This window comes from Rattus norvegicus, chromosome 13 (assembly GCF_036323735.1).
Source record: "Rattus norvegicus strain BN/NHsdMcwi chromosome 13, GRCr8, whole genome shotgun sequence".
Lineage (NCBI taxonomy): Eukaryota > Metazoa > Chordata > Mammalia > Rodentia > Muridae > Rattus > Rattus norvegicus.
This window is the reverse complement of record NC_086031.1, coordinates 107,220,632-107,248,358: the sequence shown is the minus strand read 5'-3', so window position 1 is coordinate 107,248,358 and position 27,727 is coordinate 107,220,632. Positions and strand designations below refer to the sequence as shown.

Below are 27,727 nucleotides of genomic sequence, written 5' to 3'. Positions count from 1 at the left end.
GGAGGCCCCAAGGGTGCAGGGGCCCTCTTCAAATTGCTAAGGGCAAGGAGAGGAACTGAGGTTTGTGAACACTGTGGCTTGTGTTTCCTGTTTCAGCAGGCTGCTGCTGTGCGAAAGAAAGAAGAAAATGTTGAGGGGACTTAGGACCTCGATGTGAAAGCTTCCCCACCATCTGAGACCAGAGAGACCCAGAAAGGGCCGAAGGCTCTCCCGAGACACTTGAGACAGAGCCTGGGACCTGAGGTAACTGTGGAGGAAAATGCTTTGGGAATCCAGGTTTGTGCCTGTTGACTTAGGGTGGGGCAGAATATGCTCAGCCATGCCAGCCTCCAGCATAGCAGCAGGTGGTAGAATTTACTTGCTGGGGTTTGTATGACTAAAAAGGCGTCCTATGCTGGAGTCCTCGGGCAACCACGGGGTATGGCTCCTGACTCTGCTCCGTCTGTTGGTTTAGATGTGAGTCCCATGGCTTGGTGTTGGTGTGCTTGGCATCTGTGACAGGAATTAGATGGTCTTTCCCAATCCCTTCCATGCAGGGATCTCTGTAACAGGCCCTTCTCCTTCAGCAACACGTCTGTAGGTGAGGGGCAGAGCCCTGCTGTCTTCTCATGCAGGAAGGAGAGCCTTCCCTAGTCAGTACTAGCCCTGCCTCCAAGCTCTAACTAGGCCCTTTCATGTTGGCAAAGGGTACCTCAGAAACTACAGAAAATCCTAGGCAGCAGCCTTGTGACCTTTCTCTGAACTACAGTTCCCTTTTTATAGCCCATCAGACCTTCCACAAGCCTTCTTGTGTTTAAGCATGATCCCACCATCCTAGAAGTTCCATACAAGTGTCACGTCACACACCAGCAGATGTAGAAGGCTATGGGTCCTGAGACTCTCCTCTGTCTAGGAAGTCATTCCTGTTGCAACTTCCTAATCATTAAGTCCTAATGATGCAAAGGGTAAAAAAAGCCATATTTCAGCGGACAGACAGACAAGCTAGATGGAGAACAGGAAGACACATCATCACAGGCCTGCCCTCCACCCATCAGACCTTTCTTCTGCCCATCTGGAAGGGAGGATCCGCAACCCAGGGAGCTCCCTCTAGTATGAAGCCCCACAGTGGGGTGCCTAAGCCCTCACATTCATAATGGTTTATCCATTCTTCACCTACCTGTTCTTTGCCTCCCTCTCTGACCGAATTGAGTTGATGATTGGGTCCAGACCACAGAGAAGTGCTTTGTCCTTGTAACCCAAACCCAGAGACTTCAGGAACCACAGCAGTTAAATTATTCCAAGATGGAGCTACAAGCCCTGTTCAGAAGTGAGAGAAGGGAGTAGGGAATGAGGGGGCAAAACTGAACATTCTCAATCTAGAGTCTGGCTTTGCCTGGGGCATTTGATTCACAGCACCAAGTCTTCTTGGTAGCCGTGAAGACTTCAGCGCCAGCCACGATGTCTACAACATTTTTATATCTGTTGTTTTTGAAAAGCTGTCACTTATCATATGCCGTGTATGAGATATATGGTGTGGGTGTTGGGTGTTGTCTTTTAAGACTCACGCCTCTTCAAGGGAAGTTTTAGCCCCATCTCATAAATGAGAAGACTGAGGCTTAGCAAATTCACCGCCCCACCCACCCACACATATCTGTTTGGTGGGTATTGACAACCTGGAAGTGAGTCATAGTCTGGCCCCAAGGCAAGGGTTCCCTTCTTCCAATGAAGACAGAATAGTCAGGTGCACTGGCTTGAGAGTATGCATGTGTGTAATTCCAAGTCTCCTCTATACATTCATTTATGACAGAAAATGTGTAGGCTTTCTGAGTCCTTTTCTACATAATTAAATAAACAGCCTTATTAAATAAGCCAGACTACCCAAATCCACAGCAGGTGGGTGAAGATGAGGATTTGGTCACTATATGGATGCCAGGCAAGGCCACCTCGAGGGGCACGAGGCCTGTCCTGGAAACTGTTTCTTGGGGACTTTCTGTTATACAGGTTTCTTGTCTTGTTTCTTACAATTTGTAGGATTCCTGTTGAGAGCACCTCACATGCTTGCTAGTTTAGATGGCAGATTTCGGGACCAGACTGAGCCTGGCAGGGAGGTGATCCTGAGAACAGAGCCTCCCCCTCTGAGTCTCTGAGCCAGATTCTCTTTTTTTTTTTTTTTTTTTTTCGGAGCTGGGGACCGAACCCAGGGCCTTGCGCTTGCTAGGCAAGGGCTCTACCGCTGAGCTAAATCTCCAACCCCTGAGCCAGATTCTCTGAAGTGAACCAACACCAAGCATTTTGAAGGCTCTCAGCTAACTGACTGACTTGATCAGCAGCTGAGAGTCAGATACCCCAGCACTAGATACACAGTAGATGACAAAGAGGAAGGTCGGGGTGGAGTGATGGAGGAATTAGAGCAGGTTTCCCCTAGGTCATGCCAGTCCAGAGCCACAAGATGGCTGCTGAGAGCTAGGCGTGGAACAGAAAGTGCGAGTCACAAACCAGGTCACTTCCTGAAGGGTCGTGGCTATCCTGCTAGGTCTCCAGAAGTGTCACTTAGCAAGAGATAGTAAAGATGACATCATCTTTCTTTTTTAGACTGGGAGATAAAGTGGGCCGGGCTGTCCACAGTTGCACGTGGCTGAGGTTCATTGTGGCCACTGTTATTTCTTCCTCGTGTTCCCTCACTTAGAGGCATCTAGTCCGGAGGAAGGGGTTCCAGAGAGACCCGTCCACTTTAGGAGATTAGCGCTCGAGGAAACCGGAAACCTGGATTGCACCAGTTCATGCCTGGGAGTCCTAACCCTAGGTTTTCAACACATAGGAATGGAGCCCCGTACTATTCCTACCCTGACCCAGGGAGATAGACTGTCAGTTTTCAGCCCATCTTTTGACTCCTCCCTCTTGGCATCTGGCAGATCCAAGCAGCTGTCTAAGGAAAGTAAGCCAAGCACAACAGGTGCTCGGGAGGCCACCATGATCGGCTCAAACTCCAGGTCCTTCCCTAGCTTGGCTCGGTGGGCCGAGAGCTATGAGGCCAAGTGTGAGCGGCGTCAGGAGGCCCGAGAAAGCCTCCGCCGCCGCCGCAATGAGACCACCTGCCGCCAGCCAGGGAAGGTGCTGCGGACTCAACACAAGGAACACCTTCAGCGAGCTCGGCAGCTACAGTTCCTCAGAAGGAGAAACCTGGAAGAAGAGAAGAAAGGTCAATCCAGGGAGCAAAGGCCCTCCAGCAAGACAGATGGAGGAACAGGCCAAGTGTCTATCCTCAAGAAGTCCGGGCCTGGAGCCAACAGGACCTCTTTCCCTGGACAGCAGGTGCGATATGACGAGTCACTGCTCCAGGCCCAGGGGTAGGGGGTCTGCAAGGTACAAGGGGTGAAAGTCACTAACAATCGATTTCTGTTAGCCCCTTCCTCAGCATACAAACAGGTTTCCTTTAGCCATCGACCATTGCTCTTTTGGAGATTCTGTGGTGTCTTTATTTAACTTCTTTTGAGGGATGGGGGGAGTCCTACACCTGCCTATTGGAAGAATGGAAATAATTGTGCAATTTCAAGCCAAAACTAACTGGTATAAGTTTTTTTTTTCTGAGATAGGGCCTTGCTATATAATCCAAGATGGCTTCAAATTCATTATCCTTCCTGAGAACTGGGTTTACAGGTGTATCATAATCAGATTCTATGCAGCGCTCCTTTTGTTCTCTCAATGCTGAAGGCCTTATGCATGGTAGGTGAGCATTCGGCCACTGGGCCACATCCCCAGTTCTATAACCCAACATGCATCACATGGATGTACACACATGCAAACACACTAACACACACAGACACATGCACACACATACACATATGCACACACAGACACATACATACACACACAGACACATGCACACATACACTCATACATACATACACATACACACACTCGCATCCACACATATGCATATACAGACACATGCACACACATACACATGCACACACAGACACAGGCATGCACACATACACACATACATACATGCACACACATACGCGCACACACTTACATTCACACACATGCACAACACACGCACACCCTCTTAACTCTCCAATAACGCTTCACACCCACTCTTCTCTTTCTCTTGTGACACTTCAGTCCTAACAACTTCACCCAACTGAAGCCTCATCTGATCAGCCTTCTCTGGCAACTCAGGCCACCTCTGCTCTCTTGGGTCTGCATGGTTAATATTGCATAAATGTACAGAAAGTCCATTAGCATGGCCTAGGAGGAGCAGTGTTCACAATAGCAGACTCTGTTATCCCACTATATTGTCAGCACACTGAGGAGAGGAATGGGTCCATGTAACACTGGCTACTGCCACACATACCAAGAATAGGTACTTCATATAGCAGGGGTGTGTGTGTGGGTGTGTGTGTGTGTGTGTGTGTGTGTGTGTGTGTGCACGCCCATGAATTTATATGTGAAATCGAAAGGTTCACTCCAGGTATCATTCCCTGTTTTTTGATACTGAGTGGATCTAGATGCCTGGCTCCACCTTTTTGGCAATGGAATCACAAGCACTCACCACCACCCTGGCTTTTTAAACAAAACAAAACATACCATGGGTTCTGAGCTTCATGGTTACAAGCCAAGCACTTCACTGACTATACTGTCTCTGGCCCCTTCATGAGGCTGCCACACAACTGCCCAGAACAACCAGCCAGGAACATAACTGCAAAAGAACCAGCTGCCTGCTTACAGGGTAACAAGGCCTGGGTGAGGGGGGCAGGCTATGAAGGATAGAACAGAAAACAGTGAAATAACTTCCTGCCTACAGTTATCAGGTCAGCCCATGATGGAATCCCATAAACACTCTTTGGGTTTTTAGTGCTGAATTATCAATATAGACGTTTTTATTTTATAGAAGAAAAGATAAAAAGAGCAGACTAACCTATGAGCACCACCATCCCATCCCCCAAACAAGTTCCCTACTCTGTCTTCTTCAGTGGGAAAGCTCAAAGGTCCTGTGGCTCTAAGGAGAGGCAGGCAGGCCCTCTAGGACCTCTGAGGCCTAGAAAAGGCCAGATCTGACTACTGTCAAGTCTCTGACCACTTCTCCCTCTTAATCAGCATATAGCTTCATTCAGAGAATGAAGCAAGACTGACTCCTTGTCTGACCAAGAAGAGACATTCTCTCTGTCCAGGACAAGAAAGAACCAGTGGGGTTTCTAGGTGGGAAATACTGCTCAAACTGCCATGACAGGTTACCATGGGCAGAATAGCTTGTGCCCAGAAAGGTATTTCTCACTATTTGTAAAGCCCAAGCCCAAACTCGAGGCTCCAGGGTGTCTGGAATCTGATGAGGACACCCGTCCTGTGTGCAGATGGTCATACATTGTGTCCACTCATGGGGGAGAGAGCAGGCAGAGAGACAAGCTCCTGCATGGCTCTTCTGGTAGAGCATTAACCTCATTCATCAGGGCCCCACACTCAGACATAAGTATTTCTCAAAGGCTCCATTTCCCAACACTGTTAGAATCTCAACATGTGAGTTTCAGGAAAACCGCTCAGTGCACACAGATGCGATTACTATTTTTTTTCCAATGCTGAGAATGGAGCCAAGGGTCTTGTACGTGCCTGGCAAGTCCCCATCACTGAACTACATCCCCAGCCCCTGGTCCCTCTTTCTGCAGTTGTCTGGAAAACTTGAGGCCCTTCAGAATAGCATTCAGCATCCTTCATCCTTCATTTGCTTTCCAGGAAACAGGGATATGCTCCGAGGTTTTCCCAGCCTTGTGTCATCCCCCCTCAGGCATCCAGAGAGATCTGGATGACCACCATGTTTCCCATGGAAGAGCCTTTCCACCACAGGACTCTGACACCATGAAGCCACACAGACACCACCAGGGTGAGAGCACAGCCAACCTGCAATGGCAGTCCAGCTCCCCCATCCCTCCCCTGGATGCTGAATCATCCTCTCATCTCTCAGGTACTCAGACAAAGGCAGAAGAGGCATGGCCAACAAGAAAGAATGATGCCAGTCAGCAAACCAAGTGAGTTCCTTCTATGTTCCTGACCCCAAAGTTTCACATCTCATCTACTCCTCCAAGTGTTTACTTGGAACACCTCTCCTGGACACCGAGCCCACCCCGAATGAGGAGGGAAAAGTCCTTCCCACACCACTATACTTCAGCAGAGGTGCCAGATGCAGCTGACATCCTGCCTGCTCACAGGTTTCATCCTTTGACCCACTGTCGTATTTTCCTTCTCTTCCCAGCTGTGGAGTTGCCGTCCTAGACAAGGTAAGAGAACCTTCATTTGGAGGGGTCTGGCTCAGACAGCACCTAAGCTCTACCAGTCTGGGATTCTGCGATAAACTCAGGCTGGGGTGAAGGGACACCTTCTTCCAGGATGACTAGATGGTCCTCAGCATAGATGTGGGGCCAGAAGGATCCAAGGCAAAAGAGATCTGCTATATGTGAGCCCACCAGTACTCTGATTCTACACCAAAGTCCTCCTGAATTATCTCTTTCATCTCTCTCACTAGGACATCATTCAACTCTCTGAATACCTCAAAGTAAGTATCATGGTGACCACACAAACACACACACACACACGCACACACACACACACGAGAGAGAAAGAGAGAGAGAGAGAGAGAGAGAGAGAGAGAGAGAGAGAGAGAACTCTCCACCTACTCTTCCTCCAAGTTAATCTTTCCTTTTGCATTCCTCCTCTAGGAAGCCTTACAAAGGGAGCTGATCCTAAAACAAAAAATGGTGATTCTCCAGGACCTCCTGCCTGCCCTGATCCGGGCCTCTGACAGCTCTTGGAAGGTAGGAGTAAAGTCTTGAGGCAAAAGTATTCCGGCTTGTATGCATAGCCACCTCATTTCTCTCAGCATACCATCTAACAAGGGAAGGTCTGCGTCATTGGGAAGAGGCAAAGGTGGGGATACTCAGATGTAGAGGTCAAGAGGGTCACAGTGAGTGTATACCTAAGGAAGACCCAGAACCAAAAGGAGACAGAGGCCTGCCCTTAAACCTGTGGGAAGAAAGAAATGCCAGTTGTTACTGAGTATTGCCAAAGTCAAGGGCTTTCCCGCTGGATTCTGTGTTTGTTAGTTACTCTTGCTGTTGATACCCGACAAAAGCAACTTCCAAGAAAGGGACAGTTTTGGTTTATGGTTCTAGAGTATGGTCCATCATGGTAGGGAGGGGAGTCATGGCAGCAGGACTGTGAGGCGACTGGTCAGGTTGCATCCATAGATAAGAAGCCAAGAGAGGAATGCTGGTGTTTAGCTGGCTGTCCTTCCTTTCTTTCCCCCATCGGGAAGCCCAGCCCATGGAATGGGACAGCCCCTTTGCAGGTGGGTCTAAACATCTCTACAATCTAGAAGCTCCCGTGCAGATACACACCCAGGGGTTTGTCTTCAGTATGATTCTAAACATCATCAAGCAAACAATCAAACTTAACCATTGCAGATCCATACCAAGATTCGCACAAGCCAGCCTGTGACAATACTCAGCCTGGAAATGGGGGCCAGAATAGAGAAGACTTAATAGGTGATCTCATCTGATCTTCTGTTTGCTATGACGGGCCAAGGCCTTGCCCATAGTTGCATAACCATGTAGCTAAGTTCAGGTCTCTAATGACAGTCTGCTCACTCAATAGACAGCCAAAGGCCATGTCCCTGCTAACAAGTACTGGGAATTTGTTCTTTGAGAAGAAACATGCTTTTGATTGTTTGTTTAAAGCAGGGTCCCACTATATAACCCTGGATGGCCTCGAACTCACTCCGTAGACCAGGCTGGCCTTGAACTTACAGAGATGCACCTGCTTCTGCATTCCAAGTGCTGAGATTAAAGTCATGTGCTGCCATATCTGGCTCAGGCTCTGCTTTTTAGAGACTTCATAGTTTTGAAAATGATACACATGCAAAATAATACAAAGACATGGGAAATAAAAGAAATGCTTCCAGGGTGGAGCCAACTACAGGGGGGAACAGGCAACTCCAGAAAAGGGAGCCAGAGGCACAGGGACAGTTACCAGGCATTTACCAGGCAAAGGAGGACACAAGGACGGAGTTACAAAGAGGAGATTGATACCCAAGAGCCAGAGCAAGGCTTGGTTATATTATTTATTATAAGTACACCATAGCTGTCTTCAGACAGACCAGAAGAGGGCATCTAATCCCATTATAGATGGTTGTGAGCCACCATGTGGTTGCTGGGAATTAAATTCCCTCTGGGCCTCTGGAAGAGCAGTCAGTGCTCTTCACCGCTGAGCCACCTCTCCAGGCCCTATATCAGGATTCTTTATACTAGTTTTTAACTAGAAATTCCAAAGAACTTTGGGTGTATACCAAACACATGTATCAGAACTTACCTTGTTAAAAATTAAAACAGAAATTTAGAACTATTAATTTTGAAATAATGGTCAAGCATCATTCACCAACACGTGTTTTTAATAGAGAACTTTGTTTTCAAAAGGACAAAAGCAAAGAAGCAGCATTTGCAATATATATTTAGAATATCTAGCCGAACAGAAGGCAGCTAAACTCTATTTGCTTCTAAATTCTTGTGATTCACTCTTTTAGTTAAAGTATTTGAAAGCATTCAGTGTCACAGAGACACGTGCTAGAAAGGGAGAAACCTTGCAGATCCCTTGAAAGAGCCTCCAGGAGCTCATGTGCTCAGCAGATGATAAGCAGGTTGGTGTCACCAAAGCCTAAGGCAGCAGGTATGATGAGGCAGAACGCCAGGCTTCCAGGCCCCCATGCATCTCACTGGTAGGAAGGGTTATGTTTAAAGAAGTGAAACAGGAAGTTACAAAACACTCCCAGAAGTTTGCAGTGACACAGAAGACCACCACTCCCACTCTGCAAGGCAGTCACTGGATCTGGAGTGAGGAGTCTCTCAGGTCAGGCTTCCACTTGCCAAGTCATTTCCACTGGAAGAGCAGGAGCCTGAGCCGGGCAGCTGGTCATGTTGAGGTGGTTTCCGGTACTGAGCTAAATTGAGCTCATCTCTCACACCCCTTCTGCAGATACTTAGTGACTTTCAATTCTATGCTGAGACTTCAGGAACAATAGGAAATAGAGCCCTTGCTTTGAAAGACTCACAGTCCAGCAAGGAGGAGTCATAGCAGACTATGCCAGTGAGACAAGGCTGCAAATGTGTGTGCAGTGAGATCCATAAAAAAAAAGAGAGTGGTTCTTCAGCCTGAGGTAGAGTAAGGAAGGTTCTGTGCAAAGAGACCATTTCAGCTGAGCCTTATAGGATGAGCCGGAGCTTGCCAGTTCAGAAGTAGCTTGATACGGAGGAGAAGCAGGAAAGCACTTAGGGAATTAGAATTTTTACAGGCCCTGGTATGCAGAGGACTGGGTATAGCCCAAAGCAATGGACAGGAAGGGATCCTGTCTAAACAGCACCACACAAGGACCTCTCTCACTGTTTCAGAATAGCAGACTTGAACCTTTTCTGTTCAGGTTTACCTCAGATTTAATGAAAAACCACACAAACGCACATAAATACATATGTATGTGTGTGTGTGTGTGCATGTGTGTCACAGCAGACATTTTGTTTTGGAATGGTCCATGAGACTGCATGCCCCCCCCCAGGTTGAAACCCCTGCCTGTCTTTGGAGGAACTTGGTCACTACAGAATTGAACTGAAAGGAGTGATCTGGTCTGTGTTCAGAGCTTCTCTAATCAAAGGCTCAGCTGAGTGAAGGCTGGGGCCCTACAGAAGCCTAGAAAGCCCAGATCAACTGTGCTTAGTAGGAATGAGGCACTGTAAGAGCTATTAGTGTAGACCTCAGGAATCTGAGACAGGAGGATTCCATACTCCAGGCCAGCCTGGGCTATGTGTTGAGGCCCTGTCTTTTTTTTTTAAAGCCATTTCTATCATAAGTGTGGGGAAGGTACTATTTTACCCCAGGCTCCATCTCAGTTCCTCTCTCCCATCTTCCCACCCTTTCCAAGTCACACACACTCCTCTTGTTTCTCCCACCCCAAGCTTCCAGCTTCCTGTATTTAAGAAAATTCATTGATAACTGTTCATTTGAGAACCCTTGCTTCTCCCAAAACAAAACACTTCCAATTGCACCACCCCTCCTGAGACAGCCTCAGTAAGCCATCAAACTGTGACCCCATTTGGTGATTTTCGGAAAATAGTTGAATGAAGGAGGTCAGAACTGGGACTCAGATTTCAGTCCAGTGTCCATTTTGTCCTTTCCATTCAGATCCACGTATGAATCTCCAGTTTCTCATGCAAGGATGTTCAGGGCGGGATCTTCAGGAGAACCCCAGAGTCAGTGCCCCTGAAGACAACCGTAGGAACTGCTGAGAACCTAGAGCTGGGTCTAATTACTAGAGCAAAAGTAGTTCTGCCTACAGAGGAAGCTGGAGTGGAGCACAGGGTCTTTAAGATCTGCAAAGCAGAATTGACAGTGGGGATAGGCTTCACACCCTATGCAAGCTGTTAGGAAAGAGATGATTCATGGGAAGGGGCTTCTGTGGTGAGGTGTGTTTCTGGAAACAGAGCTGAGATAGATGACCAAACAGCAACAGGATCTGAAGCCTTTGGACCAACATCAGGTGTATGTGGCTTCCTCATTGCCTTCCTCCACCAGCAGTGGCCTTTCCAGGGTGCCCCAGGTTCCTGGGGTAAGGTCTGTAGCTCTAGAGCTTCTCAGATATTCCAACACTGGCGTCAGCAATGGGAGAGTCGGGGGCAGGAAACCGTGTGCTCCATTTGCAGCAAGTTGGCTGGGACTTTCCTGCTTGCCTTAGGGAGTCTGGGAAGGCAGGGCTGTGGACAAGAGATTTTGTTCATGCCCTAGACTTGGGTGGTAGTCCCTATTCCTACTTGAAAGGGGATACTGTAAATTGTCTTGTATTGCAACATAAATGGAAAAATAATCTGGGGGTTGGCTGAGATACATAAACACTTGGAAGAGGAAAATACTGAATGAACATGATACTACAGAATAGGAAGGCACCCAGAGGACATTTCAAGGATACCGTCTGGGGCTTGTGTTCCTTCCAAGCTATAAGGAGACAATCTTTAAACTTGGTGGGTCTGGCTGGCTTCTGTACTGTAGAGTCTGGGCAAAGAAAAGTGCATGCACTTTGTGGGAAGACTAACGCAGAGCAGGGCAGGGTGGGGCCAGATTAGTGCAGGGCCGCCAGACTGACAGTGAACAGGCCCCTCTGGGGAATGCAGCTGTTCTACTACTTACCCCTGAGCCTGAACAGTGGAAGCCTTTGTCCTTCTCTTTCATTGGTCCCAAGCCCTGTGGTTATTGTAAATGCCAAATCCCTTTCTCTCTACTCTTTCCCACATGCGGCTGAGAAAAACATTAATAGTAGGAGGTACTTTAAAAAATTGTTTTTGGCAAAGGTTTTTGCTTTGCAAGGCCCAGCTGAGTAACACAGGAAGCAGAAAGGGTGGGGGCTTCCCCTGGTCCCTACAGTTAGAAGAATTAAACAAATAAGATCAAACCAGGAGCTGTGTGATACCACTTCCTGCCTTCCCCAGGCACCCTGACTCTCAGAGAGGGAGGGCCACCTCATCCCAGACACTCTCTTCTGCCCTAGTCTTTTTAGCCATGAGTGCTAGAACTGCTTAGTTTGACACCAGGAACCACAACATCCAGACCTGGAGAAATGTCCTCCCAAGAGTCCCACAGGACTTGGGTGGACAAGTCAATGAAGGAAAATGAAACCCACTACAGACTAACTGCCTATCGCCCTATCTCTAAGAAACATAGTTTTTTTACTGGCCCCCCTGCTACTCCAGACAGACACACCTGGGTACAAGGATCAACAAAGCAGCTGAAATGCTACAATGTATACAGGTACAATGATCAACAAAGTATCTGAAATGCTACAAGAATAGAAACCAGAACTGTACTTCTGCTTAAGTTTCTTGACTTGGTCCTAGATCAAGGGATACCTTAAAGTGCCATGAGGCACCTCAGGACCTGGACTCAACGGAGTGGGACAGGGACAGACCATTAGATCGACTCAGCTTCTGAATACCTCTGTGACTTTCCCAGAAGCTCTCTTACCCCTCCCTGGCCCACATCTACTCTGCTTCATATCTGTAGGTTCGTGTCTCACTTTTCAAATCATTTCTCAGGAGCCCTGCCCAGCAGGGAAGTGCACACACACCAGTAGTCACTCCTCTACAGCGAAAGGTTCCAAAGCCTCAGATTCAACCAATGTTGGATCGAGAATAACTGAAAGGAAGAAAAAAATCCTGTTTTTCTTGTCTTTCTTGTCATTTGTCCCAAGTCCATACATTATCACTGACATTTACATGGTATTTCCAGTGTACTGTGAGTGAGTCAGAGACAATTTGAAGCATATAGGAAGATATTTACGCATGCTTAGATAAATGTACACATTTATATACAAGGGAGTTGAGCATTCTGAGGGACTCTAGGAACTAACCTTAGTGGATATGAAGGGTGTGAAATACAAAGACTGCCATGACCGAGAGTCCCACTGTCCTGGGACCTGAAATCAAGATATCACCAGTACCAGTCTCCCTTCCTGCTGCATGGGTTGCCAACGCCCATCTGGTCTTCCATGATCTTCCCTCAGTTTACCCTGGTGTTCTGGTCTTGTTTTAGGAAAACACCAGTAGACTAGACTAGAATTCATTTGATTGCATTGAACTTCATTGAAGGTGTACCTCTTAGTCAGGGTTTTACTGCTGTGAACAGTCACCATGACCAAGGCAACTCTAATAAGGACAACACTTAATTTAGGGCTGACTTACAGGTTCAGAGCTTCAGTCCATTATCATCATGGTGGGACGCATGACAGCACACAGGCAGACATGGTGCAGGAGACCCACAGTGACACACCTACTCTAACAAGGCTATTCCTCCTAATAGTGCCACTCCCTGGACCAAGCATATACAAGCCATCATAACCTCCAAATCTGCTCCCATTCTAGGTAGAGTACTGAAGCTCACAGCAGCATACACACCTGAAGGGTGAATGCAGTTCAACTCCAAACAGGGAGCTGGAGGAAATAAATTCTCCCCAGGAACAAAGACCTCTTTTAGCCGTGTGCCTGTGATTTACAGACAAAGGTCCAGGTCCAGGATGAGGGCCAGGAAAGCATGTGGTGGGGGCAGCTTAAGACCCTCCCTCTCTATGGCCTTCTTTACTATCTTTGCCATTTGTTAGAGAAACTTAAGGTACAATGAGGATCTGGGGCTAGTCTGGATCACCTGTGCCCGTCAGGGAGAAGGCCCACTTCCACTCAGAGCACCTTAGCCATCTCTGTACATGGAGGGTTCAACTCCACAGCACCAAGCTTTGGCTGTGGGACAGGGCTGGAGAGATGTAGCTAGCCTCTTTGCATTGTTTGTTTGTTTGTTTGTTTTTGCCTTAGCTCACTAATCCTGTTTACTTTAGGGACAGCTTAATGAAGACAAACTGAAGGGCAAACTAAGATCCCTAGAAAACCAGCTCTACACCTGCCTGCAGGTAAGCATTCTGGAGACCACTTTCTAGCACATTAATTTCGATAAAATAAAAATGTTTGAATCTTAGCCCTGTCTTCTAGAAAGGCTACCAAAAGGAGATTCGCACACTAACTCTTGCCTCACTGTGCTTGTCTGTGTCACGTCCCTAATTGGCCATGTAACCACATCCAGTTGTCCCTTCTTTGTCCTACCATGCATGCCTTTGTAACCTGGGAGGGAATTCCAACACTAAACAGAAGCCTCTGGTAAAGATTCACAGCACACAGTCAGTCTCCACAGACCCCGATCTGAGGACAGATGAAGAGGGTATAATAGGAAATCACAAACAAGCAAACAATCAAACAAACAACAAATGGATTTTCATCTCAGGAGGAAGGTGGTTTATTTGTTTGTTAGCAGCAACCCTGAGGAAGCAATAGGCTCAAGGATCTAAAGAAAGTGAAGCCTGGCTTTCCTGTGACGTTAGTGTTCAGCTTCAACAGTCTCTAGATTTGGCCTACTCCTAGGTTACAATAAAAGAAAATCAGTCCCCCTGAGAGGTGGAGAGATATTGAGAAAGGAGGTGGAAGAGCAGGGGCCAGCAAGAGGGCTTAGTAGGTGCTTACCACCAAACCTGACAACCTGAGTTCAATCCCTGGGGTCCACATGGTAGAAGGAAAGATCTGCAGCTCCCTCACAAGTTGTCCTCTGACCTGTACACACACTCTGTTTGTGACAGGTGCACACACATACACACACACACACACACACACACACACAAGCACACACGTGTGTCTGTGTGTGTGTGTATGAGCGTGTAAAAAATATTGAAGGAGGGGCTGGGGATTTAGCTCAGTGGTAGAGCGCTTGCCTAGGAAGCGCAAGGCCCTGGGTTCGGTCCCCAGCTCCGGAAAAAAAAAAAATATTGAAGGAAACGTAAGTAGGGAGGGAATGGGTGTGCTTCTCTCATGTGGTGCCAGAGGGGTCAGTAGTTCCCTACACAGCTGAGAACAGTTTATATTGTCCATAGCAGCAGTTCTTAACCTGTGGGTCATGACTCCTCTGACAAACTTCTATCTCCAAAAATGTGCACATTACAATTATAACTGCACCAAAATTACAGTTATGAAGTAACAATGAAAGTAATTTGATGGCTGGGCTCACCACAGCATGAGGCACTGTATTAAAGGGCTGTAGTATGAGGAAGCTGAAAACCACTCACTCACCTATAGGTTTCCAGGTCTTCATGTTTGCTTGTTTTCGACAACGTGGGCTGCTTTGTTAGGTTCTTAGCTAAAACATGCCAACCAAACTTGTAAGTGACCAGCATGCAAGCTAGAATGCAAATCTTTAATTTGTTGAGAAGGGTGTGGTTATTAGGCTGACCTTGAACTTGTGACCCTTCCACCAGCCTTCCCAGGACTGGAGTCACAGATAGAAGAAACTATGCCAATGTAGTCTATTAACTTTTCAATTGAAAATGAAGCTAACCTATGATCAGTACTATTAAATCTGGTAACTAGGACATCGCCATATTTGACTTCAACATGTCACTCTTGGGTTTGACTTTTAATGAAAATTCCAAAAAGCAGAGTACCCTTTCAGATACAAAAACAAAATTCTAGACAATCCTGAGGTGAGACTAAATGATTGCTAACCGCCCTCCCCTTCCCCTTTGTTGTCTCGACTTATCCAGATGGATAAGAACTGACCGTGAAAGCTGCTGCCTGCCTTCCCCAAAATCACAAGGCAAAAAGGGGAGGTAACAAAGGCCGTCAACATTTTACTGGATCTGCAAATCTATCTTATCTGATTGGGGGGGATTTTCCTTGGTCCTAAAACCAGGGGAAACATCTAATGTAAATGCTTAGAACACCAAGTCCTCAAATCCCTGAGGCCTTTTCCTTTTGAACAGCCGTGCATTCCCTGCTTGGAAACTGTTTCCAGTGGAGTGAGAGAGATTTTTCCACAGAGCAGAGCAATGGAGGGGAGGGGAGGTAATTATTGGGAATTCCAAAATTATGGGCCCCGTTCTCCTAAATGCAAATATGCCCATACTTAGCAAGAAAAAAAAAGAGACACGAGAGATGAGGATAGAGAAGTTAGTGAGATTTAACAGAACTGGTGCGTTCTCTAGTCTGGAGCGCAGCAGAGGCTACATATGGAGAGGAAGGCTGTGATAGAAGTGCCGAACCAATGGAAGGCACCTCTCAGACAGCCTCTCCTCTGCTCAGCTCCAGCCTGACGAAAAGGTCCATCACAAGACTGGTTTCTCTATCCTGGGTACAAGACCTACAGTAACCTCATACATGTATCCCTGCTGTTGGGTAGGGAGAAGTTCAACACGCGTGGATTTGTTGACTTGCTTCTGATTTACAGAAACACTCCCCCTGGGGGATGAAAAAGGTACTGCTGGACATGGAGAACCAGAGGAGCAGTTACGAGCAGAAGGCTAAGGCATCACTGCAGAAAGTGCTGGAGGAGAAAATGTGTGCCGAGCAGCAACTGCAGAGGGCGCAGGTGGAGATGCTGTGCGGTTCCTGGGGCTGGGACCCTGGGAGCAGTTCCCAGAGCGAGGGAGCCAACCACCACTTGCAGGGAGCCTGCTCCTCAAATTCAGCCTGCATTTTAAACTTGAGGAGTTCAGTGTGTTCCCTTTCTCTGAGCTTCTGCTCCTTGGGAAACTTCTCTCCTCTGGTCTCTCTCAGCTGTCCCTGGCTGTGGCAGAGCAGAAGTGTCAGGAGTGGAAGAGTCAGTACGAGGCTCTTAAGGAGGACTGGAGGACCCTAGGGGACCAGCACAGGGAGCTGGAGAGCCAACTGCATGTGCTTCAGTCTAAACTACAGGTACCAGATCCCGGGAGCGGGAGAGGAAGTGGCAGAAGGGTCTGCTGAGAAAGGGGTCTTCTGGGTTGGGTGGCAAAGGCTGGATACATGTAACAAGCAGCTTTCAAGTCTTCATCCACCCCCTACTCAGCACCAAACTCACCGCTTTGCTCTGAATTATAAATGTGTACTTAGCGGGAATGCCTACACTGCCCATGCAAATGAACTAAGTACCCACTGGAAAGACGTTAACCAAATACAAATGCCTGGGCTGGAACATTCATGGGGTTGATCAGCCTACCAATTGCACGCTATTCAAGCACCATCCCAGCAGGACATCCAGCGCACAATTGCCCACTGTTTTTGCACACAATAGACATTACTGGTTTATTTACAGGTGTTAACACAGCCTGACAGTGTGTTTTTTTAACAAATTACAGTAAATTCTTGGTATCAAAAATTCCTATACTTTCAATCTGCCACCTTAGAAAATCTAATTAACTTCCATAAGCCTGTTTCCTCGTCAGCAAAATAAGGGTTTTTTGTTGCATGGATTAAATGTGACTACCCATACGACATGTGTAGCATAGTCTCTGGTACATATAAGCACTTGATTCAGGTTAGCAATTACTTTACATGTGTTTCCTCTGGCCTGGGTGGAGGCCTAACATTCCAAGCTTCCTAAAACATAAGAATTAATCCACTTGGGCCAGTCAATCTTCTGGGCTAATGAACCAGCCCTTAGGAAGGCAGATTCACCTTAAGCCATGCCAAAGAAGGAGGAATAATTATTCTTTTTAGCAAGATAATGTACTTTACCTTCCCAGAAAGCCTGCCCCTGGAGTAGTCATTCACAGAGCCACAGCCGTGCTCCTTGGTCAAGCCTGCCTATTCTTCCCAATTTCTCAGAACAAGTGTTACGTGTTTTGTTTTTTGTTGTTGTTGTTGTTTTTTGTTTTTTTGTTTGTTTTTTTTTATCTTCTTTCTTCCTAACACTTGCGGAAGCCTAGGTATGCTTCCAGAACCCTCTGGGCTTTCTCGCTCCTCATCTCTGAAGTTACTCTCTCTATCCCCTTTGCCATGTGGCTGCTTGCCAAACTGCCAAACCTCCATTGCTAACTCAAAAGGCATGGCTTTCTTCCCCTTTCCTCCACCTTTGTCTTCCAGGCAGCTGCTGCAATTCACAGGATTCCCAGTCTGCTTCTGTCAGCATTGTTATTGTTCGGGAGGCTTTGTTTTGTCTTGTTTCTAGTCTTCTTCAGAATCTGTTCTTAATATTTTTAATGTTAACAATCTTTCTTACTCTGGAGATTCTAACCGCATTTCTCCCTTCTTCTCGTTCCCTCCGAACCCTCCCTCTCTCCCTCCCAGTTCTCTTTCACCTTCAGAGCCTCTTTTTCACCAATTATTCCCGTATGCAGGTGTGTGCATGCATATATATTCCTGAATAGAACCTGTTGGGTCCATATGTTACTTATATGAATGTCTTCAGGGCTGACCACTTGACCCTGGACAACCAGTTGGTGTGTTCTTCCCTGGGGAAGACCACCTCTCCTGCTTCCAGCTTTCCTATAGAGCTCTGTGTAGGGTTGAGGCCATGTGGGGTTTTCCCCATTTGTTTGGCATGCCCACTGGTGCCCTCCTTTTCGCTTCACACTTGGGTAGCCATGTTGGTGAGACTTTATGGGTGTTGCTTCTGACATTACTGGGAGACACAATCTTGCAGCAAACTCCCTATTCCTCTGGCTCTTTTAATTTTTCTGCCCCCTCTTCTGCAATGTTCCCTGAGCCTCAAGTATGAAGTTTTTTAATAGCTGTATTCATTGAGACCTGGCTCCTCAAGTATGCATTTTGATTGGCTGTGGTTTTCTATGGTGGTCTCCCATCTGTTGCAAAGAGAAGTTTCCTTGATGTGTTCTTAAATTATTTTATTAACAAATCTAAGAACTCAGAGAGGAGACCCAATTTCTCTAGTCACATATGGCACCCCAGGTGAGGCTCCCCAAAATGTTCAGTTAAAGCATAGGTGTCACACTAAGTGTGAAACTTTGAAGATCTACCCCAATCTTTGTAATTTACCCCAAACAGCAATCAGGGGAAAATATTCTTGATGAAAGAGGGTGTGAGACGTTTATAGGCACAGATCTTACTGGCTACACACGACATCCACCTTAACCTTTACTCTCTTCTTCCCTTCATGCCTAAGACAAAGTGTTTGAGGTTTTGAAACCTTAATTCTTTGTGAAAATAGCCTTAACTCTTCCCTCCCTCAACAACTGATCATGTCCAGCTAAAAAGAAAGTAAAATGCCTAGAAAAGTTCTGGCTTGATGTAGAGATCTGCCGAGGCATCAGGACATACATACCCCTGTAAATATCAAGTCAGAGGCACTGCTGTAAACATGCAGGATACAGCAGGACAAAGGGAAGGGGAAAGCCTCCATTTCCTGACACCTCATCTCTTAAGTTCTACTGTGTCCTGTCCCACGGCACCTGCTCTGTCTCTGCTCCATCTCCAGCCACACTGACCTGCTCCTCTGTGGCTCCTCCCCCTCCTCTTTGCAGGGAGCAGACAGCAGAGACTCACAGATGAGCCAGGCCCTACGACTTTTAGAAAATGAACACCAGGAGCTGCAGACCAAACTCGAGAGCCTGCAGGGAGACCGAGAGCAGCAGAGCTCTGAAACCCAGGACCTACAAGGTACCCCTCTTCTTTAAGGTCACAGGGTCATGAGAACCACAACTGAACAGGCTCAGAGGAAGGAGGCTGTGGAGAGGCTTTGGTCCTCATTTCTGCTTGGCCCTATGATTCCATTTTTCCTTGAGGGAAACGCAGGGAAATGTCAGTCAACCAAAATGAACATTAGTTGTGCTTCATCTGAGGGCTGTGCATGCTCTCTCCTCCAGCTTGTCCCTGTGGGCCAGACCACAGCTGCTCCCACACTAGTCACATGCAAAGGCCTTATTCCTAATTTGAACGGGAAAGGTTAGTACAAACACAGGCAGGATGAAGGCCTCCGTGTCGTGCCTTTGTGGGCTGAAAGACCCACCAGTGTGTGTACTAGCAACATTGTGATGGTTCCTGTGTGAATGCTGGCCCCTCCCTTCAGAGCTGAAAGACACCTGACACTCCCAGGTCGAAGAGGACAGGGCTTACCTCTCATTTCCACCCTGTGGTGCTCTCCTATTTCTGTTGGTATCCTTTCCCTTTCAGATCAACTAAAGAAGTCCGAGGAGGAGAGACAAGCCCTGATGAGCAGAGTTCAACAGCTACAGAGTAAGTTTCCTTTTCACTCCTGACCAGAGAAGGCACTCGAAGGAGGGCCTCCAGGCTCTAGTGTGTCCTGTTTTCCAGCATTCTGGAGCCCACTTCCTGCTAGGGGTTTGGGGGGGTGGGGGGGTTATCTGCACAGCTCTCCACAAGTTATATAGTTGTTTCTTTCCCAAGTTATATATTGGCATCTGTTTTTGTGTTTCCTTTCTATTTGTGTATGTGTGTTGGTGTGTTTGTGTGTGTGTGTGCATGTGTGTTGGTGTGTTTGTATGTGGTAGGTGTCTGTGTGTGTTGGTGTGTTTGTGTGTGTGTGTGTTGATGTGTAGTAGGTGTCTGTGTGTGTTGATGTGTTTGTATGTGTGTGTGCATGTTTGTTGGTATGTTTGTATGTGGTAGGTGTCTGTGTGTGTGTTGGTGTGTGTGTCGGTGTGTTTGTGTGTGGTAGGTGTGTGTGTTTGTGTGTTGATGTGTTGCATGTGTTTGTGCATGTGTGTTGGTACGTTTGTATGTGGTAGGTGTCTGTGTGTGTGTGTTGGTATGTCTGTGTGTGTGTGTTTGTGTGTGTGTGTGTGTGTGTGTGTGTTCAAGCGTGTGTGCCACCCATGCAATATGCAGAGTCAAGGGAGCTGGAGGTGTTGTGTATCTTTCCTGTTACTGTTTGCCTTAATCTTGTAAGAAAGGGTGTGTCACTGTTTCCCAGCTAGGCTGGATACCCATCAAGTCCCAGCCATCTTCCTTCTCTGTCCCCAGAACCAATAGCTTTAGGGTAATAGAACAGGCAGCCACACCCAGCTTTTTACAGGATGATAACTTTCCTAACGTCAGGTCCCAATGCATGCACAGCAAGAACTCCTACCCATTGTCCCAGGCCCCAGAACTGCCCACTTTCAAGAAGTATTATGCTTTCTGAGATAGTTCTTTTCTTATACACTCTGTGGAACACACATGAACAGGTCACTTAGATCTTTCTCACTACAGTGGTTCAGAAAGTAAGCATTCATTGATCCCCTACAGAAGAGTCAGGCACCCTGGACATATACACTGAAGTATACCAATGAGCAAAAGTAATAGTTTCATAGGAAACTCCATTCTAAGCAAGTCCAAGTTCCATGGGGAAAAAAAGAAAATCAGTATATGGGAAGTCACAATAACTACTACAGAGGGAAAAAAATAGAAGCAGGTTAAAGGTAAAATTAGTCACTCATTTGTAGACGTCACCTGGGAACGTGTTCCGTCTTCTAAGGTAAATCAAGCAGAGATTCAGAGCCATGGCAGAAGCTGACATAAGGAGGGCTTATTTATAAGGAAGTACCAGATTAGGTGACTTGTACAAAGAAAAAAAAAGTGCTGTTCCACAGTTCTGAAGGCTATAGACCACAGTCAGGCTGCCCAGAGGGTTAGCGCCTTCTGATGTAAAGGGCGCTCCAAGCCTCCCCCAAGTATCTTTACTTCACTGTCCCTGGAGCGAGCGTGTGTGGGTGTAAATATTCCCTTTCTAAGAACATCTGGACGAGAGCTCATCCTAATGTTCTTAGCTGTAATCAACTACCTTTTGAAAGACTCCATCTCAAGGAAGTTCACATTAAAGGGGTTAAAACTTCAATACAAAAATCTTGAGGAACACCCACCCTCCAGTCCCTAACACATGGTAACTAATCTTTTACAACGGAGGCCACAAGCCAATGTCTGAAATGAGTCTTTATGGTAAGTCTGCCAGCACAGACAAACAAGTGCCTTTTGCCTTCCAATAGGTCTGCTTCAGAATCAATCCTTACAACTTCGAGAACAGGAGAAGCTCTTAAAGAAAGGTCAGCAAATTTCCTCCCACTAAAGTTGCTCTTTCTTTGCCTAAGGCTGGGGAAAGGACTACATGACTTCTTGGGTTCCCGCCCACTTCTGAGTCTGTGAGTCAGGGAGGTAGGAGAACGTTCTGTGAAATGACCACTGGCCTGGACACTTCAGTCAGCCGTGGGGAAGGGTTTCCACTTTCTCTGAAAATGTGTGTCTACGTTGAACACTTCAATAAATTGATTTTGAACTCAGGATTTCATGTCAGTTTTTACAGTTGACTTTACAAATAACATCCAACTTCTCAACCCAACCATACAGCATGCAAGAGTCCTCCCACTTTAGCCCTAGCCATTCCAGGGCCCAAGCTTGGCAAGGACTCATCAGCTACAGAGAAGCTCCAGGGGCTCCTCAGCCATCCACAACACAGAGTCTGTTGTTATATTCTCATCACATAGGTAATACAGGAGAATGTAGAAATGAGTGTGTCCTCACAGCATGGATAAGAACATAAAGAGCTCTGATAATATAAATTAACAACTGAACTAAAGCAATAGCCCAGAACTTAACTTGAGTCCAGTGCTGTTTTCAGCAAAACTATGACTACAAGGTGGCAGGAACCCAGCTTTAAAGTATCAAGAGGCAGGTCTAGAATGACTTCCATCTTCAAGACTTTGAAATGAGGGTGCAAAGGATACGGAGGGAATCATTAAGCAAACCTACCTGAGAAACTAGATAGTATATGACTAATGAAAACCATTTCAATCTGTAAACATTCACAAAAAGTATCAGATTCAAAGAAAATGGAGACAAATATAAAGAGAAATAAGATGCCACCCTTGCCTCAAGGAGTCCAAACTCTAGCTGTGTCTTAGCTACAGGATACACCAGAATTCTCTCATTAGTTCTGTTTTATTTTCCATACAGGGTCTCACTATATAGCTCTGCCTGTACAGTAACTCATAGAGATCCACCTGCCTCTGCCTTCCAATTGCTGAGATGGACAGCATGCATGTGCCACTGTGCCAGCATACCAGTGTTATTTAATGCAGAATGTTCTTTCTACTCCATTCAGTGAAGCCATAGACAAACACACCATCTCCCTACTCTGCAAATTCTTAGGGCTCTCATGAAGGGTCAGGATCAGCCCTCACAGGCCATACTGTTACTGAGAATCTGGATGCTTTTTTAGATCAGGGTTTGCCTGTGTGGAATCCAAAGCTCTCCTTTGATGAAGTGAAGCCTGAGGGTACAGGAAAGGAGAAAGTCGAGGAGCTCAGAGACCAACTACAAAAGGAGACATATCAGCTCCAGGCCAAGGAAAAGGAGGTGAGATGGTGACCTCAGATTTTGAGGGCTCATCTAAACTGACAGTGCTCATTCAGAATATGAGGGCTCATTCAGACAGTGCTCATCCAGATTGTGAGGGTTCATCTAGATTGGGATGGGATGGGGGTGGGGCAGAAAAACCTTCTAGGAGGCAACTAGAAAGCGGGCACTTCCAAGCTTAAATTGTTACTGGATGACCACAAGTGTTCATTTTCTTGTATAAATGTCTGCTCTTGGATTGACTTGCAATATTTCCCCTTCCTAATTTGTAACAACTCCTATTAAAAGATATATCGGTAGCCAATTAGGAAGTGAACCAGAGCACAAAAACATTTGGTAAACACATTCACTTCTTATATTCTGTCATATACTAAGTATCAGCATGCTTTATTTTACATTGTATCTTTTAAATAACACTTTACTAGGAACATTCTTCCAAACTCACACACCCTTGGAAGAATGCAGAACCAACTAGACTCCAAGAAAGAGAGGCTAGTCCTCCTATTATTTCTAGGTCTTTTGTGCTGAAGAACCTTTTTTTTTTTTTTTAATAGTTTGCCCACATACAAAGCACTTTCAAAAAGCCACATGAAAGCACTTACATGTATTGGGGCCAACAAGCTGGCTCAGTAAGTAAAGGTACCTGCTGCCAAGCCTGATGCCTTGAGTTCAATCCCTGGAACCTACCATATAGATGGTAGCAGGGGAGAAGTGGCTCAAAGAGTAGTCTTCTGACTTCCACACATGCACACCTGCACACATACCACCACCAACAACGAATAATGTAAAAGAAATTGAAAGCATTTCATATGTAAAATGTAATATGCATCATGGCCAATCTTATAACTCAACATACTCCCGATAAGCTATATGGTAGGAAGAAGACTAAAATCTCTGAGAAAATTGGAGAAGAATGGTTCACTCAAAACAAGTGAAGGAGCATGATACTCAGGGCAGTCTCTTCCAGAGTTCTGTGCTCTCACCAGTGTAGAGAGTTGCATTCAGAATTAGACATCCTTAATGAGAAGTACCTTTCCTGTCTGTGAAAGCTACATCACTGTCATGAAGCGCTGAGCCACAGCCAGGAGCCAGCTCCCAGAGTAAGAGGGGCCATCCTCCTCTACAGCCCTGCGTGACAGTGGGGTAGTTCTTTTTGAAACCCAGTGTTACAGATAAAATATGTTAGCCCACACCAACATCTGGTTGTCCTGTCCCATTCCATTTGATTTACACTATGCCAATAATACAGCAAACACGGAAGAAACACTGCCTATTATCCAACCCATTTCTGTATCTCTTGAGTCTGGAAGACAGTAGATTGAGCACCCCTACTCTGGAAACCTGACATGTTCTAGATCCAGAACACACTATGCATACAGAAGCGTGATGCCCAAAAGCTTCAAATGATTTCCGGGCATTTGAAATTCAGGGTGTCTTTTTATTATGTCTGCTCAACTGGTAAATACTACAAAGAAGGAAAGAAAGAAGGAAGGAAGGAAGGGAGGGAGGGAGGGAGGGAGGGAGGGAGGGGAGGGGAGGGGAGGGGAGGGGAGGGGAGGGGAGGGAAGGGAAAAGAGAGAAAAAGACAAAATTTAAATGACTTCTAATCTCAAGCATTTCAGAAAAAGGATACTCAGCCTGTATTGGTTCAAGCATGAAAGCGTATTCTTTTGATTTATTGTGAACACAATGACAAGGGCAGAGGAGGACCACAAAACTATTTGAGGCACACAAAGAGAGTGTTATTCTGTTGAGTTATTTTCCACCTTTCCATTATTCATAGCAGCATTTAAATATCTGTCCCCAGTCAGATGTGAATCTCTAGGCCACTAGTAAACGGGTTTTATCTCAATGGAAGTGACATGGCTGCCCTCTCTTGTCTCCACCTCCTCCCATACAGCGGCAGTGTAGCCAATGGCTCCCAGCGCTGGTGGTGGTGATTGCTACAGCACTGGCCGTGTTCCTGGCAAACAAAGGCAACCTGGTCATCTGAAGAACTCCCGGCATCTATCTGAAGTAAAATTCAGAAGCAAACAACTCCATGAAAAAACTTGAGGTTTGGTACTTTATAGCTTAGGTTTTCCCTCCAAATGAATCTGGACCCCTAGCTTTATTTTTCCCACCATGCTGTAAATAAACTTTGCCTCACAAGACTGCTCTTTAGAGCTGTGTATTCCTGAGAAGTAAACCACAAGTGTGGCCCTTAAACAGCATGGTCTCATACCCTGATTCAGTCAGTTCCATAATCATGTAGACTACCTAGTTATTCTCCTTCCCTCTAAGGCACTATCCACGGAGGGAGGCCACCACCAAGGGTATACTGCTTAAGTCTCCACAACGCTCCTTTCCCACTCTTCTATCTCTTACACAATGAAGAACAAACAGGCACCTCTGCTAAGGACCTAGGAACTCCTAACCTAAAGATGGGGTCGTACTGCTGACACCAACAACACCCCCATTTGCACATGTGGTCAGCTGATTGCACAACATTCTCCCCATTCTTAGAATGATCCTAGCTGGCATCTTCCACCCAGAGATAACCATTCAGATACCTTCTCAACTGGCAGAATTAACTCAGAGGGCCACAGCAGGAAGTGTGACCACCTCGGAGGAAATGCTGAGGTCAGCAAAGGCATTCTGAGCCCTAAATCGGGTTCTGAGTTCCTTCTCCCAGGCACTTAGAAAATTCCTCAGGGGTGGGAACAAACTCTCTGGAACACTAAAGGAGTACAGTGGGACTGGAGGTTGACCAGACAGCCATGAAATCTGAGCAGTAAACACCCTCAGGGGAGTCATGGTTAAGCAGTTGCCTTCTCCATGGTTCAGGTCAAATGTGTAAGAGACGGGATAGCCCAGGAGTATTCCAAATAAAGTGCAGAGATTCCAGTCTGAGGAATGTAGCTTGCTGTAGGAGACTCCAGGAGACACACCCTTCAGCAGTTCTTGAAAACGTGTGATGATGTCAGCTATGAGAGATTTCAAGCCCGGGAGCTGGTCCAATGACAGGACAGAAGGATGAGGCTGGGAGCAGGAAACATCCACGAAAGCTACAGTACCAAGCAGTGTCTGTTCCAAATGCTGACAGGTATACTCAGGACTGACGATGAGATTATTCTCTCCAATCTCAAGAATGTGAAGTCCTGGCTTCAGGAAGCCCAGCCCCTGTAGTTCCTCCAGATAGCTCTGGAGCGCCAATACCCCTGCAGAGTTGCAGTCATAGAGTACAGCTGGCTTCAGCCCACGGGCCACAGCCAGCACCTCTCCTGCTAGGTGAAGGCAGGTAGCTCGAGGTGGGCATTTTCTCTTCCCCATGCCCAGAGTCCGCTGAGCAGCTGCCACCAGCAGCTGAGGGCTTGGTGTTGACATGAGATCTGGAAGTTACATGACATATGGCCTCCTTAGCTTGCCACAGTTTCCTTCCCTGAGTCCCAGTTCAGCTTCCAACAGTTGAGAAAGATCCTAGAAACAATATGGTAAGGGGGAAATCGTTAATACTGTCAAGATGGGGTCCCCAGTGCTGCACAACAGTTCTCTGGCAGACTTAAGTCTCTGAAATCGTGCTTCTAGCCACATTTATATTGTCTCCGGTTTCGCTTCTAACTTTTACCTGGTGTAATTTATGCCCTGGGATTCAAACCTCACAGCAACTGGAAGGCTTTGGCAAAAGTTAGCACTTCTCCCAAAACTATCCTATTGAAACAGGGCTCTGGGCTCTAAACGTAAGCTCTCCACTGCCAACTCCCCATATCTCTACTAAATTCTCACTGCCGCCTGATCAAACCAGCATTAGCTACAATGCGGAGTAACCACCGCCACACCCTGAGACACGGGTAAGTGAAAGCGGCTGGAACTGGAGCCATTTGAGCACTTGCTGGGAAGAAACGCTCCCAACAGCCACACGTACCCATGCGTTCGAGTTTTTTAGACTAGTTACTAAAGGAAGCACTCTGCCTCCAGACGCTAGGCTTGCACTTCCGCCGCAGGTTCGGGGGCGCAGGAAGTCCTTCCGGCTGCCCGCCAGCGGCCAAGAAACCAGTACTCTCCCACGCACCATTCACAGTAAGTACAGTGAAAAACCCAGGATGTGAGAAGCCCAGGAAAAAACAGTCTGACGCGCATGCACACTGACTTACTCCGCCCTTTCATGACGTCATTAGGAGCTCGACCTCAAGCCGGAACCTTTGGCAAAGCCGCGGACTGAGTGGGAGGTAAAGCCATCTTGGATCCGCCCCTTCCGGTAGAGCAGCTGCGGGCCGGCCTTGCGAGGCGGAAGAGGAGAGAAGCATCCGGGACCTCCTGCTGTCAGTCCGCCGTATAGCAGGGACACACCTCCTGTAGGCAATGCTGTAAACTTTTTTTTTAATGTACCTAAAGTCTGAACTTGATAGGTATGCCAAGACTATGCATATTTACGCCTGTTTTTAAAAACGCCTTATTGTGTGGACGTGCTCAATGGCGCCGTGTCAGCTCTCGCTTCCACCTATAAGTGGGTCCGAGTCGGTACTGAACTCAGGAAACCAGCCTGCTGAGCAAGTGCCATTAACAGCTGAGCTTGTTCCCTGCCCCTCCCCACCCCCATTTTATTGTACCATTTTACTTCGAGACCTCATTTTGTGTAGCTGGGGCTGTCCCGGAACGGGACTTCGCTTACTGGCTTACGTCGTGTTGAGGATTGAGCTCTGGACTTCACGTGTGCCAAATCCATTGTACGGTCTTCATGGAGCTCAAAGCCCGAGAGTCCAATTTGACGATCATCTTATTTTTAAAGATTTATTTTTATTTTCATTTATAAGTTCATATGTGCAGGTGCCCAGGAAGCCAGGAAAGAGAGTAGGATCACCTGGAGCTAATTAAGTTAAATATATTGTAAGCTGCCTTACATGGGCTTTGGGAACCGAATTCAAATCTTCGGAAGAAAAAGCAAGTTTCATCTCTATGGGTTTGTTTGTTTGTTGAGACAATGTCTTGCTATGTATCCCTCAAACATGACAATCCTCGTACTTCAGCCTCCGGAGTTCTGAGGTTAGAGTCTACCCTAATTGAATGACACCTCAAGGAGGTATCTAGGCTGGGAA

General features: G+C 46.7%; 2 protein-coding genes across 7 annotated transcripts; one reads left to right on the top strand and one right to left on the bottom strand.

Annotated features, from left to right (window-relative positions):
• Positions 1-24,860, top strand: Traf3ip3 (TRAF3 interacting protein 3). 4 transcript variants are annotated; one of them, XM_008769865.4, is made up of 15 exons: positions 5-243; positions 3,082-3,291; positions 5,710-5,857; positions 5,939-6,002; positions 6,227-6,251; positions 6,497-6,526; positions 6,690-6,785; positions 13,388-13,459; positions 15,817-15,957; positions 16,146-16,283; positions 18,827-18,962; positions 19,476-19,538; positions 21,287-21,343; positions 22,516-22,652; positions 24,553-24,805. In XM_008769865.4, exons 3-15 carry the CDS (start codon positions 5,833-5,835, stop codon positions 24,643-24,645), a joined length of 1,077 nt encoding a protein of 358 aa, XP_008768087.2. In that variant the 5' UTR covers positions 5-243; positions 3,082-3,291; positions 5,710-5,832; the 3' UTR covers positions 24,646-24,805. The 4 variants fall into 4 exon arrangements, with proteins under 4 accessions (XP_038946872.1, XP_008768087.2, XP_038946873.1 ...); NM_001014132.1 differs by having other exon boundaries at positions 204-243; positions 2,892-3,291; positions 24,553-24,860; XM_039090944.2 differs by lacking the exon at positions 22,516-22,652 and having other exon boundaries at positions 1-243; positions 2,892-3,291.
• Positions 24,296-27,074, bottom strand: C13h1orf74 (similar to human chromosome 1 open reading frame 74). 3 transcript variants are annotated; one of them, XM_039090217.2, is made up of 2 exons: positions 26,786-27,074; positions 24,296-26,111 (listed from the first exon to the last, which is right to left on the bottom strand). In XM_039090217.2, exon 2 carries the CDS (start codon positions 26,016-26,018, stop codon positions 25,227-25,229), a length of 792 nt encoding a protein of 263 aa, XP_038946145.1. In that variant the 5' UTR covers positions 26,019-26,111; positions 26,786-27,074; the 3' UTR covers positions 24,296-25,226. The 3 variants fall into 3 exon arrangements, with proteins under 3 accessions (XP_038946145.1, XP_017454124.1, NP_001096827.1); XM_017598635.3 differs by lacking the exon at positions 26,786-27,074 and adding an exon at positions 26,260-26,776; NM_001103357.1 differs by lacking the exon at positions 26,786-27,074 and adding an exon at positions 26,557-26,710.
• Positions 27,075-27,727: the final 653 nt, after the last annotated feature.